The following is a 15,871-nucleotide window of genomic DNA, read 5'->3' on the forward strand; positions in this document are numbered from 1 at the left end:
TACAATGAAAAGATAAAGTTGTGAGCTTCCCTTGAAGATTTTTTCTTCAGATTTTCTAACGTCAATGTTTCATAATTAATATTTTAAGTTTTTTAAATAGTTCAGCCAATATAACCAGAATGCCAGGATACTGTCAAAACTTTTTTTTTTTTTAACACTTTTCCCTTCACAAAGCATTGAAATTGATAAATATAAATCAACATTTTTTGGGGAAAATGTAACTGCTTACTGGGTGGGGGTGGGGGGGTGGGGTAAAAAAAAAAGAAAAAAGCACAGAAAGCTGGTCTAAGGACAAGAGATTTGAGGTTTTTTCCTTTGCCCAGGATTATCCACTCCTTTACAGTGTCAGGACACAAACTGAATCATACAATTGAGAAACTGAGAAAAACGCGTACTCTGGAGATACCGTTACCGATGCACTGAAAGAAGGTCAGCATTTCATATGGGATCTACATCATGACAGCCCTCTGTATCTAACCAGAACCCAAGCTGCCGTGTAAGGAAACCACCTACTCCTGCAAGCAGAAAATAACAAATTGTCCATTTCTGCTCCAACGCCTTCAGACTGTCCCCTGTCAAGAGAAAGGAAATTCTCTGGAATATTTTGGTTTTACATTTGTGCTCCCCACTAAGTCTGGCTTCCATTTTTCAGATGTGAATTCTGTAGGAGGCCAGTTATGCTCAGGCCTGTAGAGAAAACTTTGGGGTTATTCTCCACTTTCATTTGGGGAATAAACCCTCAGAGAACAGCTAATCTGCATGGCACTCAAAGGCAGCACTCAAACTAATGCAAAGGAATCCTACAGGAGCTCCTCATTTTTGTTTTTCATTTGCCATTATTGCAGCAGTTCCTACCTCACACTTCTTAATCAATATAATGAACTACTGTGGGTTGATGGACTACTGAACCAACTTGCCCCTAGGATTACAGTTTGATTACTTGCAGCACCAGTCTTGCTGGGAGCCAAGTCTGCAGTTATCCAGACATTTATTTACGCTCCATCTATTTGTCAAGAGGTGCCTCCTTTACAGGAGTTGCTGCAACACAGAAGAAAATGTACCAACAGGGTGACTAAGCAGCCTTGTTTCAAATTCCTAAATAATGACCAGCATGAGTCAACCTGGCAGATTCTGAAGCCCACAGAAGAAAACTGACGTAAAATAGGAAGTATCAATAAATGCCATTGGGAATGCATTGCATAGAAGTTCTTATTACCAGCACTTGTTGCCTCCTAATCTCATCTCCCACATGCCACCTACACCACCATCTAACTGCAAGGCTTTCTAATCTATGGCATCATAATGTAGAGCCTAAAACGCTACTGATGTCTGCAATACACTGCTCCTTTACAGCGGGCACCTTCCACAGACTAAGTCTTTGAGAAGCAGCCTTAGCAAGATCATCATTTTATAGACTAGATGTACTGCAAACCTTAGAAACACATACCATGCTGACTAGAAACTAGGTAAATTCAGAGCCTCAAAGAATGAAAACACAATTAAAATGGCACATAAAAAGTCCTGCTTCCCACACCTCTGGAAATCCACAAAACATATCAACACCTTCACAGAGGTATGGGCAGAGTGGGTGATTATTAACGACTGGCAATGATGAGTAAGCACACACCTGTAAATGCAGCCTCTCTTGAACCCTGTTGCTGAGTCAGTTCTTCATCACTGTGGTCACTGCTCTCACCAAATTCAACACACTCCCATCATGTGGGAAGTTGGCTTTCAGGAGGAACCTGTGCCCAACGCTGCCTGCTCAGCAGCACACAGAGAACAAGCACGTCCCCAGGGCATGTGCCCGACTCTACCAGTTGCCTGGCTGTGTCTGGAAAGTTCTCAGTTAGAATTTAAGAGTCTTCATTTTGCTGATTTTTACTAGCTTTCCCCACGGCAGTGTAAATACTGCTACCTGTCAAGACAGGTGTAGCATGCACTGTGCTTGAGAAGCAGCAGATGTTCCTGAAGTCCCCTGGAAAGCTGGCTTGTTGGGATGACAAGTGCTTAACTCCCCACTGCTCTCCAAGTGTCCTGGCTTTTACACCCACCTAGCCACCCCTTTTTTTGTTGTTATTTTGTTTTGTTTTTAAATCAGGAAAGCACATTCAAAGTTTTCTGGCTAATATCTATCTCCTTCAGTAGTAGCTCAAACCACGACATGAAGCCTTATTCAATTGTTGCAGAAACCAATTCATTCTGGACTTCTGTCCTCCCTAACATTTATCAAAAAGAACCAATGACTAGCTGAAGGTCAGGCTAAAAATAAAATGAAATCATGCACATATGCCATCTCACCTCATGCCTTGAAAGCAAGTTTGTTTACTGCCAAACTGACAGCAAGACAAGAGCTGATTTTGTTATTCTTTTAAACAGACATTTTCTGTAGCAAATAAAAGCTTCTAAAGAGCAAAGAACATCCAAATAGATCCATACACTGTGGCCTACTGAGCATTGGCAGTTTAATGTCAGAGGGTACATCTGGTTAATGATATTCACAATGCACCACACCTACTTTTAATCATGCTGTAGAAAATGAGAGAGGTAACTGGTGAGTCATTCCACCCAGCGCTCCTCTGAGTGTGGTTAACATTTACCTTTGGTTAGCAATTCTTCCGTGGCATCAGGTGTGTCCACACGAAAAAGCAAGTACTGTTGGGCCTCCAGGAGAAGACCTGGGAAGTCTTTTTCAATGGAAGCAAAATGTTCAATTTTATTTTTCACAGATGCCAGCACCTGCCAAAACAACAGTAACAGTTACTGCTTCCTCTCTTGCTCCCACTGCAGCCACAGGCTGAACACTCAGGCTTTCTCTAGCCCTAAAATACAGTTACTACAAAAGTTATGGTCACACAAATTTTCCAGTTCTTTGCACAAATGTAATTAAAACATGGAAATGAGATGAGAGGCTCTCAGACAGGTGGGAAAGCAACAGGTGGGACTGAAAAGAGCTAACATCAGGTTTAACGAGACACCAAAAATACTGTTCCAATAAGCACGACCAACACTTGTGATCAAATACCTGATAAAGTGACCGCACACTAGGCTGAAACACCATGTTGGTGTTGAGCAGAAAGGAGCGAAGGAGAGGCTGTGGATAACTTGCCAGCTGAGTAATAATCCCAATAAGCAGCAAATTTACATGCAAGGAATTCTCCAGCATGTTCTCCAGCTTCGACAACACTACGCTGATGAATGGTCCTGGAAGAAAAGAAGAAGGAACCAATGCTTTTGTTTTCACAGAAGAAAAATCCTTAGATCCAGGAAACAGGCATTTAAAAGGAGTTTTGATCATCATAACCAGCCAAATTAGACCTCCCACATGCTAATTAAAGCCAGCAGGGGGAAAAACCACACTGTATCTGAATAGACGGAGTAGACTTAACAGAGGCGTTAAAAGCTTTCATGAGTAGAAGCACTTTCTCGAGCTAGCCAATGAGTTTACTTTAATGGCATATTTAACATGCGTAACTATTCTACTTTACACGTGCCAATAAGGATTTAGCCTACTATGTTATGGTCTACTATTCTGTTCCCCTTGAAGTTAATTGGAATGGTACCACTAGTTTCAATGCAAACAGAATCTGCCCTTTTGACTCTTGTTACGCCTTATTTCTACATGAAGACTGAGCAAAGTAAATTATAGCTAGCTTTCTTGTCTTATCAAAAAACTGTGGTGTTCTAAAGAAAATACAAAAATGCTACTCTAAACATAGAAACCAAGAACTGTGATAGTTCACATCAGAAGAAAAGGCATTTTCAGTACTGCAAACAGTCACACAAAGCAGGGAAGACATTAAAATAGATTTATAAGCAAAATTATTGGTAGACGTAGGCTTTATCATATAAATGTCACCAATAAATAATAGCTTTAGCTTGTGTATTCATGCTGCAGGATAACCACTGAAATACACAAGCATTTACCATGAAAGTACATAAACCCTTAGTGCTCAAGCTAAAGAAACCTTCGTAAGGCTGAGCATGACTTCAACCAAATACTACTTATCGTTAGATGATACAGGTGGCAAGGTGCTCGAGGCAGTCTGCACGAGTGACCTAATCACAAGTCTCAGAAACATCCCTCATCCCACACCGAATCCCACCACACTCTTCTGGCTGCGTAAAAGCTGGGGAAACCACGCACAAGGATCCCTGGGTGATGCAGTTACGGCACTGCTAACTTCGAATGTCTCACCCCAGTCCCTGACACTAGATGCACGCCACGAGCATTTCTAAAGTCAAGTAGGTGGCCGCGATCTGTCCCTGTTCCAGCTCCCCTCAGCTAGCAAATGGCTGCCATTCAAGCTACCTGGGCATAGTTTAGCCCAGTTAAAGACGCCGGCTGTAAACTACAGCAGAGGCTAAAGCAATTCTGGGCCAGTGCAACAGTAAGGATCAAATTGTAAGTGCCTACATCGCCACTTCACCTACTAGAGCATCACAAAAGGTTGAAGTTTATCATGTTTTATAGCGACTGTGAATACAAAGCAAGCACTCCCTCGAGACTCATCTATCACGGCGAATGCTGGCACAGCTCCTCTCACACAGGAAAGGTAGGAGGGCCAGTGCTGACAAGTCTTTACGTGGCTGCCTCCTTTCAGCTACCACGTCAGCCATCAGCGTGAAGGTTAGTATCATACCCTGCAGGAATCCCCCCTGCCTGGGTACCCAGTGGAGCAGCCCCAAAACCTTTTATTGAGATACAGTTTCTCCTGTCCCGACATAACCTACTGCTTTCCCTCTCATGTTCATGGAGACATTCTCACAGAGCTCCTGAGAACCACAGTGCAGTGGGAGCTCTACTGTATCAAGAGGGATTGCATGAGAAGTAGCTGTATCACTGTTTCTCTCCTCTAGGTCAGACTTCAAAGCTGAGTAGGTAAAGCGGAAGCTAGTACTTGTCACAAGTGCTGCATACCACTGCAAGAGAGGTTACCAAGATATATTAAAAAAATTTCTCAGTGGTAGAATGACATATTCCCCCAAGAAATTATTGGAATGAGAATCAGAGAAACTAAGCAGAGTTTGCAAGCCTTGTAAGAAACAGGGTAAACAGATGGGAAGCCAAAAAAGTTATTCCTTCCCTGACTGTGCATCTCTATGTGGCCACGAAATCAAGAACTGATTGGGGATGGGGAGAACAGTAGAACATAAATTCCTGTTCCTGAACACCACATTCGTTCTTGCTTGGGAAAATAGGGATGCTCGTGTTTAATGCTTTTAAATGGGACTCAGACACCAATAGCACATTTTCTTTAGAGATCTGTAGGCCAGAAGAGAGCATCTTTGCACTGCTGACGCTTACTGGGCGTGGGAACCTCTGGTGATTTGATTCTGCACAGAGAAACCCCATCGCATGACAGCATCGCAAAACAGTGAAAGCAATCAAAAATCCTTATCACACACACCTACAAACATAATACAGCATTGCAAATTAAATATATTATTATATTTGAAAGACACTGCAATCTCAACATTTCTGAGGTATTGTTATGAGCACCTCCTTACTTGCAATCACTAAGATCTTCATTAAAGCAAGGTAAACAGACTAAAACATGTTGTGGATGGGGAGCAAACAGCAAGGCTTTTCATGGTGGGTTTTTTTTTTCCCCCTCCTTTGTTTTGCTCAATTGTGCGTTTTTTTGGGGGCAGGTGGTGGTGGTGGTATTGTGGGTTTTTCAGAAAGGAACAAAAGGAGAGAGGGACTAGATCAAGAATGAGAGACAAGGACAATATTTTTGAGCTACATTTGACAGCAGATAATGGGAAACAGAAAGGTTTTAATGTGATTAGCTTCTGGTATAAGGAAATTGCCACCACAGCAGAAATAGAAAATTGATTGGAAAACAGGCAGAATTTTTCAGTTACCAACCAGTGCCAGGCATGCCGGCTACAGCTGACCAGAAAGGGTTGCATTTCAATGGACATGATTGTTTTCCCCTTCCTTTCAAATGAATCAGAAGTCATCTTACAGAGGTTTTGTTTTGGATAAGGAAACCTAGATACATTATTATTTTTTATTTTTTGCATTACTGTGGTATCTAGGAGACCTAATTAAAGATCCCCACAGTGCAAGGAGCTGTACAAATACAGATCAAAAGCCCACTCTAACCTCTGGTAGCACCGTCATTCCTGAACGGCTTGGACAGTCTGCGCAGACCAAGCATAATCTGCTGCCTGGCACAAGACAGGAAAGCTACCAACAGCGGGGGCAGACCTGACATTGGAGGAACAAGATGCCAGGGCAGAGCATGGAGGCAGGCACGGACAGCCATGGCACCAGTGCTGCCACCGCGTGCCTAAATGTGAAATAGCAGAGAGGAAGAAAACTGGCAACGTGACCACGTCCACGCATGAGATGAAAGCCACCAGAAAAACAAATTATTTGCATGAGCTTTGTATATCAGAACAGTTACTCAAATCCCCTTTCAACTGCAAAAGCTTTCTCTAGAGTGATGGAGCTCTCACATACGAACAACATAACCCCTGCTCAAGATTTTAAACAATCAAAAAAAAAACCACAGGCAACCCGCCCCCCACCCGAGCAACCACCATTTGCTGTCATCACACTGACTGCTCTGCTCTACTTCCACCTTGGACCTCTCACTCTCCTTGGACCATTCTCAGCTATTTGGGCTATACCCTCTCTAGTGCCAGGACAGTTCCTTGCACTGTGCTCATGCTGTGTGCCACACAGTGGGATTTCATTCAGCCACCTTTAATCACCATGCCTTCCTGTACTTGTAATGTATGTAATGAACAAGACATTCCACCTGTAAATGGAGCACTCTGGCTCCTTGCAGCGTGCCTGGGAGAGACATCCTCCTTTGGTCCAAAGGGAGATGACATGCTGTCTGCAGAAGGGGTGTCTGCTGAGAAATTCTCAAAGTCCTCTTCCTCTTCTGCAGGAGAGACAGGGTCAGGAGTATCCAACTTCTGCTCCTCCAAGCTTGCACTGCTTGGATCCAGTTCCTTAATAATTTTGTCATACTGTGCAATGAAATCCTCACCATCTGTGCTCAGCAGTCTTACACTTAAGTTATGATCTGCCTCCTGAGGAGAAATCTTCAACTCTAAGTCTGGCTGTGGGTCAATCTCAGTCATTTTCTGGTTTGTTTGTTCTTTCATTACACCTTGAGTCAAGCTTGAATTTCTCTTACTGTGCTCATCCAAGTCCATTTCCAGCTGGCTCTTTCCAAAAGGCCCATTGACTACAGTCTGGCTTTGGACCTCACATTCTCTGGCTACATTTAAAGTTTTCTCCTTGGAGCTGTCATTATCTTGAGTATCCTTCTGGGCACATAACCTGTAAACCATAACATCATCCTGGAAGTCTGATTCCTCTATGTAAGATCCTTTGACGAGCATGATGGCATTTTTTTTCATTTCTTGAATGTGTTTTGGTGGCTCTGTGGGTGCCTGCATCTCTGTGCTTCCCAGATCATCATACGGTTGCAGTGAGCTCACATCAGAACCAGGAGAAATCCCTGTGTCATAGCTGTCATCCCATTCTAGATCCAGCTGCATCTTCTCACCAAATGGAGTTACTTGAGAGGAGCTACACACACTAGGTGTCCTTTGCTGGAGCCGAAACATGGGGTGTTCCACATCTGTGCCGTTCTCCTCCGCAAGTGTTTGGATAAAGGTATCTGGATCCGGGTTTACTCCATCATACAAGGCAGACCAAACTTTACAATCTTTCACGCACTGGAGGATGGCTTCTTGAGCTTCCCCCAAGTACTGCAAGTAGCTGATGTCCACAGTTCTTCCATATTCCACAATGCAAGTAGATTCAGAAGAGCGTCTACCAGAATCTGAAAGTAAAGGAGATTACTTATACCATGACATGATAAACCAACACAAAAGTTCTCTAGCAAGGCAACCACTAAGACATAGCAGGTAGAGTCTTTAGTCCCAACCATCCAATAAAGCAGGAAAATCAAAATGTAAAGACTGAGAGATTTGCTCATAAACATACATGACTTGTTCCTATTGCCAAGACAGAGTTATAACTCAAGATTTCCGAGAGACCAGCCTGCATTCACACTGTAAAACAAAGCAATTACTCTGAATCAGCAAGAGCAGCAGTCATGTATCTGTACATTACTATCATGAGTACACATTCAAGATGGATAGCTGTTAAAATAAGGTTGCAATAGACCTGGACACAAGGAAGGAATTAAATAAGCTTTCCAGGCCAGGCTTGCCCAGTTTATTGTTGCCCACCACATTTCCTCCCCCTTCCCATCCTTCCCCACCTTCTCCCAAGAGCTGCTACCAAATCAAACAAAGTTCATGATCTGGTCTTCCCCTGAGCACCAATTACCTTTAGTTTGTGCTGCTTTTGTCCATAGAATATAATCTTTTTCTTGGCTTTCAAGTCTCAAGGTGATTCCAGTGGAGCAGCAGACCGGTGTCAGGGCAAGTAGTTTTGCAGCAGATACAGAATAACAGTCTCTCTCTTTCACAGCCCACCGCTGGCTCAACATCATGTGGTTACACGGGATCAGATACCTGAAAGAGCAGTGTCTAGCATTACTTCATCATCCTTTCACATTAGAGAAAGCAACCACATACAAAATTCCCTTTCCACCCTCCTGCCCTCTCCAAATAAAAAGAAAACAGTAATAATTATCTTGACAGCGATCCATATTCTAAACCTCTCAAGAGCAGGAAACCCTGACTTTTTATATTGTGAAGCTATGGTTTGATGAGGAACTGTCAAGACAAGTAGAGATAGGTGATCAGTAGCATCATAACGGGGAAGTGAACAATCCTTTGCAGGTCAGAGCAAACCTGCTGTAAGAAGGGATGGAGGAAGTGTGAGATGGGCAGATGTCAAAGGCCAGCAGGCTGTTTGGGGCCCACTATGGATGAGTTCTGTCTCGGAATCCTTAATTTATTTGTTTTCCTGGGAAATCCAGAGAGAGGCAGTTTACATGTACCAGGCAAGCAGCCAGCAAAAAGGAGGGCAGGATCATCAAGGTGTTTCACTGCACTAGATCAAGACTGAGCTCTCAGGCAGACGAGGGGGTAAGCTATGGGAACTATTAGGAATAGAGGAAGCACAGTCTTCTTTAGAATGCTTTTGCTCCACTTTTTAAGAACCCTTTATTAAAAGCCCCAGTATTAACTGGACTGATGTTTTGCCATTTAAAACGCAAACATGTTCTACAGGATTCCGTAAATAAACAAAAAGAAGATTAAATACAGCACTCTACTGCTGTTAGAGTGGCAACATAGTTGAGTTCACAGACATCCTAACAGCATTCCCAGGCACAACACCCAGGGGATAGGGAATTTCACCTTAATGACTGTGGCTGGAGGGACAGACAGCACCTGAAATGTTCCTGTGATCTACGGTGCTAAAAGCCCAATTTAGTTACACCAATATTTCCAAATAACAAAATTATAAGTGATAATTCTGAAGCAACGCATAGGACCATCAGTTAAAAGCAAAAATAATCAATGCATTTAGCACATTACATAACAATCTACCTCCAACAGTTCAGGAACCTGCAGTATTCTTAGTAAGAGAGGAATCAAAGAGGTGGAAAACAACAAGAAAGAAGGTGGAAGGTGCCAATGAGCACACAGCTTTGTATCACAGTGCATAATACACTAGAGAAAACATGCAGGAGAGAAGAATTATACATTTAGAAGCAGAGAATAAGCAGTTTGGAGGTGATAAATATATTCTTAGCTTCTCTTCTCTCACTTTCATAGAAATAAATCACAAGAAAAATCTCTTGCTCCTGAAGATCATGAGACGTAAATCACACTTCTTCAGGTATGGTAGACTTTTGTCAGGATCATAAATATTCTTATCTCTGTAGTTGCTTGGATTTCTGCTCTCTTGGAGAACTCTCATCCACCTCTGCATCCATACGCAGAGACTACGTCCCAGAATTAGAAGAGTGGAAAAGAAGTTTGGGCTTTACCTTAAAACTAGCTGTAACATCACATCTTCACAATGCAAACCAATGAGTGTCCTGAACAATGCCAAGGAGACCACACAGAGCTGGAAAATGATAAATGTTGTCAGTATTTCATCCGGAAATTGTACCTTTCCAATCTTCCCTCGATACTACATTACAAAATGGCTCTGCCAGAACATCATGCTTTATAAGACACTGTTAGTATGATTTTTCATTTTGTCAGCACCCCTATGGGATACTTTTTTTTTTAAGTTGTCTAGAGCTATACGCATAACATATTACGTTTTAACAAAATACAATCCAGAATCTTCCTTCAAACAAGCTATTAAAAAAAGTTGTATTTTACCAGTCTTTAATATCATTCAAATTTATTTAGTTTCACTCAGCACGAACTGAAACCTGTAACTTCTATAATGTGTGTTTTTACCTCTGACACTGAATTTGAACCAACTAAAGGTCTTTTCTGAAAGAAAAGTTATAAACTGCCCCAAGTTTCTGTTGCTTTAAGTATAAGGAATGATTTGTGTTCTACAGATTAAGAAGCTGAATGCTTCTATACGTATAGCTTGATGTACTAACATAGACCAGGACTAAAAAAGTCATTTTTATGAGAATCTACTCCATATGGAGTGTTCATAATCCCTCCACTACAGGTCATTTGAACGGCTGGGAACCATAGTGAGGCATGAAGATCCTTCATGTGAGACCAGGAGAAAGGAAAGAAAAACAGGATTCCTCATTGGAATTGCACGCTTGCCTTTTTGGCAAAGGTCTGATCAAATATATCCATAACTAGGTATTTCAGTAGTCACACTCAGCAGAGGCAAAAGTCATACGCATTCTGTGACAGGCATCCCACTTCCACACTGGCTTTAGGACAGACTAGAAACATGGAATTCTACAGGGTTTTTTGGTCACCAATTAGACATACAACACTTTCAGAGCTATTGTACAGTATATTTCTACCTGCCAGATGCTTGCTAGACCTCACAGTTACGTCCAGCATGGTAGAAGCACGAGCTGTAAGCTTTCACTGGTTTTCATGGACCACAGCACCATCATCTCCCTGCTTCCTAATGCATATTTCCTTGGGTGCATTCTCCTGCACTGCACTCCCCTAGAAACAGTATCTCACAGCTGGCTTAGACTCCAGGACCATGCTGGAGTCTTGTGAGAATTATTTAGCATAAGTTGACCCTTTGCTAGATTTTTAAGTTGGTGTTTAAATCTTGCCTCTTCCTATATTAATTACAAAACCTCAAATAATTAATAAATTTAATTAATTGCACTTTTCAGTAGCTAGCAAATGAAACAGATTAGGACAAAATAAGCAAAAAGCTACAGATATTCCTATACCTCATTTTTTCAGTCACCGAGCATCCTTTGTAGTTCATTCAGGATTAAGTCCAGCATCCTGCCTGGGCATGGCTTCTCCTCCACACTATGGAATTTCCTCCCCTTCTCAGCAGTCACTTCCCTTCCTCCCACTGTTAAAATGCTCTGTTCTAGCCCTGCAGCAACACATTGCTACGTTCCTCTCTCCAGCCCATGGCTTCTCAAGAACGTAAACTCAGAGACTCTTTGTTTCACCATTTCCAGTTCTCTCAGAAGAGTGACTCAGCTCTCCTACAATAAGACTGGCTGCCCATGGTGACCAAGACCAGATGAACGCATATTTCTTGAAAAACATATATACACGCATGTATTTTCCCTTACTTGGTAGCAGTATCTGTGGAACAGTTAAACAGCAAAGTTTAAGTGAATCTCACTCAATAGCCTCTGAAAAGCAAATGTTTCTTTGATTGCCTTCCCTAGTTTGGTCATTGAACTAACACACAGAGATGACCAAGAGAGAGGGAAAAAGCAGAGAGAAGAGAACCAAGGAATGCCCATGAGGTGGCTTGCAGTGAAGCAAAGGGGAGCTCAAACTTGTTGACCTGCCATCACTGTTCACTGCTTGCTCTAGGAGCCATCAGGAAGGTGCTAGCTAGTCCAAGACCTCATGTGTACAGAAGTAGATGGAGAAAGTAAAAGGGCAAGAGAAGAAAAAATAACCAGAACTGGAGTTCTTAATAGGAATAGGAGTTGAAGCACTTTACAACAAGCTTTTGGAAGAAACTAGATCCTTGCATGAAAGGTGTGTGTTAGCTGGGGAACAGAGGCAAATTCTCATTTCCTCTGTGAAATTTACTGAGAGCCAAGTCTAACTTTTCTTCATACTGTTTTAAGTTAAAAAAAACCTGCTACCGCCTTAAGTTTTCCTGTATTTAGGAAATTTCAGTTTATAGGGAAACATTTCTCATTTGTCTTTGCAACCGTGCTGCAAATCAGGAATCACCTGAATAAGTAAAGCTAGTCTATTTCTTGTATTTTGTAACGAGAAAAGATTTAATATATGCTTGGGAGACAAAGAGGATAGTATTTTTACAAGCCCTTTTGGCCACCTGTCTGTATGTAAGTTTAACCCCGTGAATTATTAATAATTATTTTCATCAATAATTAGGTGTGCAGCTTTTGTGCTACAGAAACACAGAAGGCTGCAGATCTGGCTTTTGCACTTGGCCAAACTGTACTGCAGAAAACTCATTCAGCATCAGAGAACCATTTTGGCTGAGATCCCGAGTTGCTCAGGGCTGCAGAATTCTTTACAATTCCCATTTCGTTTGCCTATGGAACAGTAATTAATGATTAGCAGAGACAACAGCATTTGCATTTTTGTCGACAGAAGCTGTTTTAGTTTTCAGAGTTAATCCATCTTAGAGATGCAGTAACAGCAGCATATATCTGCATTTGCGTGCACTCACATTTCGAACCAAATTTCAGATGAAGCTACTGTCCCTAATACACAAATTTAATGCACATACTGGTGCTCCGGCTCCTCTTGCACCTGCACTAAAACAAATCTTCTTTATTTCATCCATGAAGCTGCGCATCACACAAGATTCAGCTAAGACTGCCAGCCAAGCAAGGCTCAGAAGGGTCGTCCTGTGCTACAAGGAGTCACTTCCTCTGCCAGAAGATCTAACTGTTAGCAAAGGTAACTACTATCTCAGCCAGCTAGCTCTCCAGCCACTGCAGTGCATTGTGCCTAGGCTGAGAAGGGGCTCACTGCAAATTTGAGATAAACCTTACTACACAGGAGAGCGAAGGCAAAGAAAGGGAAGCAGCAATCTGACCACTTGAGCAAGAAAACACCTTCTTTTAATCAAAGAAAGCAGGCAACCTCACAGCTAAGCAAACATGCTACAACAATACAGACTTGATTCCTGAGAAATATATTGGCCATACTGCAATTCACAACTTAGATCAATTTGGAGACATCCTTGTAGGGCTCCCATCAGCCCACAGGGACTATTTGAAAATGCTTGTTCCTTGGCAAAACTCCAAAGATCAAAAATGCTCCCCACCACAAGTATATTTATAAGCTCCAGGGTGAGTTATCTGTGGCAGCACTAATTCAGAAGTATCCAGAATAAAAATGCTTCCAAATTTACCTTTAATCTTCTAACAGAACCCAGACTTCCAGAAGCCCTCATCTCCTTCTATCCCATTTCCTGTATGTGTGAAATCACCTCACACATTTATCAACTTGGTATCGTGGTAGCTAAATGCCATCACACAGACAAGAAAAAAATTGAGGGGGTGGAGAAAGCACACTTTTGGGTGGGGGGAGAAAATTCCTAGTTAGACAGATACCCACTGAATATAGGGAATCTCCCATTTAAATATTTGGCCTACATCCATGCCGAGTACCTGAACTTCCTTCCTGCTTGTCTTACCCGGAATGGCGTGTTGATTCGGCTAGTAAGTGTATCTAGGATATGCACATTCTCATGTCGGTGCAGCAAAATAAAACGGAGGAAAATCTTGAGGAGGGCTGGCTCTGAAACACTACGCAAGAAGAGATCTAGGTATGCGGTCGTAGTCATCACTTCTTCCACAGTCACCTACAAGAAAAAAATAGTGTAAATGCAAACATAATGCACACACAAAATACCCATCCATCCTCTACAAGTACATGCCTGGCAAACACTAAGCTCTCCATACGTAACACCACCACAAAAACAATGAGGTTTTTGCTTTTAAATTTTTGAAGAGCGTGCTTCTGAATGACTCACAAGCCTTTTGAACCCATTTCTTATCTGTCTTGCTTACCCAGGGAAAAAAAGAAAGCCTCCCCCAAACTGACACCCCAAATCTCACACATACTGTAACACAAAGAGCCAAATCATGTTAGAAGCTCCCCTCCACCTTTCTGCCCATGTCAGCTCTTTTGCATCACACTTTTGTCATCCTTCAGAAGCATTTTCAGATGTTGTGAATACCTGCATCTACCACTTTATTAAAAAATAAATGACAGAGCACAATCAAAGCACAGTACAAACTCATGGGCCTAGGGCTTTAAAGAAAAAAAATCCCCATTCCCATACCAGAATTTTGCCACAATATTCCTTCTTTTTATTTTCCCATAGCACAATTCCTCATCTCACTCATTTTTTAAAAGGAGTATGTTTATACATACAGACACACAAACCAAACCCCAAAAATCTTTGCTACTATTTGTATCTCAAAATACAATTAAAATATCCATGAGGCGTTTGCTCCACACTGCTCCACTTATGGCAACACTTCAGAGATTATCTATTCACAGGATGTACTGGCAAAGCACAGAAAATTCCAAAGGCCACATCTGCACCATGCACTGCTGTTGCAACGTCAGCTTTTTAAAAATAGTTACCCAGGAACATAATAAGCTTAAGTGCACAAAGATAAACCCTTAAATACAAGAATCTGTCTGTATGAAAGGAAGTATTAAAAAAATCTTTTGTTTACCAAACTTAGCTGGATAAATGAAAAGACTGATTTTATTAAAAAAAATAATCAAGGCTGTCACTTAAGAGCTAAGAGGATTTGGAAAATACTCAGAAGGGCAGCATTTACGTAACATGCTGTAAATATTAAAATCCCTGTTCCATTATGCTGCATGTTAGCCACGTCCACAGTAATGTCATGCTGCAAATGTTCCCTTTAAAGCATTTAAGATCACCAGCTTCTTCTTCTGGCTGGTTACACAGAACATAGGAATGCTGTATGCAGCCTGCAGACCTTACGGAGAGAGAGCACCAGTGAGGAGAGCAGAGAGAGGCTCTAAAGTTAAGGTCATTGATTCACTCTCATTCTGAGGCTTTAATCGAATACTCAGCTATGCCATCCTTAATAGAGCAGGTTACTAGCTCATTCTGGCATTAGAAACAAAGCACCAGTGAAGTAGCAATAGCCGAATTTTTCACTGGTGAATGAGAAATAAGTTCACCTACTTGGTGTATTGCAGTAAGGTTGGTCAAAATCAAGCGTTAAAATGTAACAGTGAAAAGAAAGGAATGAGGCACGCTTTCACGGGATCTGTGAACTTTCTAAGGCTAAGTAAGCAACAGCTAGACATATTTTCTAGATCTGTAGTTGTCTGCTCGGTGCTACCAAAGCCAGAAGTGACAGTATAGTTCTTTCACAAAATAGTATCTATTAACATATATTCCCAAGTCAGAATACAATTTATGAATTCATTCCTCCTCCACAAGCGTCACGTGAAAAAAAGAAAATTACTGGGTTAAGCACCCCAAAATTACAAATTGCCAGAATTAGCACTGTGGCTACAGTCCTAACTCAAATTCTGTGTTACTGTAAATATGAGAAAACAAGCATGCTTATGCACATACACACGCTTTTCCGTAGGACTACTACCACATTTCAGCCACCAAAAAACAGGCTCAGGAAATGAGCCAGGGTTGTGAAACAAAGAAAATTGTTTCTAGTTGCAACTGAGATTCTTTCCCCCCCCTCAATAGCCAAAAGGTTTGGGGACAAGAGAGAAAGTGAAAAAAGTGTGGAGTGAAAAAAAGAATGGCTTTCTGATGAAAGTTGTTGACTGT

At 41.7% G+C, this 15,871-nt stretch overlaps 1 protein-coding gene across 1 annotated transcript in view; it reads right to left on the reverse strand.

The window, feature by feature from the left end:
- The window catches only part of FHIP1A (FHF complex subunit HOOK interacting protein 1A), a 47,772-nt gene that overhangs the window by 11,439 nt on the left and 20,462 nt on the right, over positions 1 to 15,871 (reverse strand). The window contains exons 5-10 of the mRNA XM_064449881.1: positions 13,721 to 13,888; positions 9,945 to 10,024; positions 8,330 to 8,517; positions 6,777 to 7,817; positions 3,026 to 3,204; positions 2,601 to 2,739 (exon numbers count right to left, since the gene is read on the reverse strand). Of these exons, the coding sequence (XP_064305951.1) occupies positions 2,601 to 2,739; positions 3,026 to 3,204; positions 6,777 to 7,817; positions 8,330 to 8,517; positions 9,945 to 10,024; positions 13,721 to 13,888 (1,795 nt within the window). The remainder of the gene's footprint in view (positions 1 to 2,600; positions 2,740 to 3,025; positions 3,205 to 6,776; positions 7,818 to 8,329; positions 8,518 to 9,944; positions 10,025 to 13,720; positions 13,889 to 15,871) is intronic.

Source organism: Phalacrocorax carbo, chromosome 4 (assembly GCF_963921805.1).
Source record: "Phalacrocorax carbo chromosome 4, bPhaCar2.1, whole genome shotgun sequence".
Lineage (NCBI taxonomy): Eukaryota > Metazoa > Chordata > Aves > Suliformes > Phalacrocoracidae > Phalacrocorax > Phalacrocorax carbo.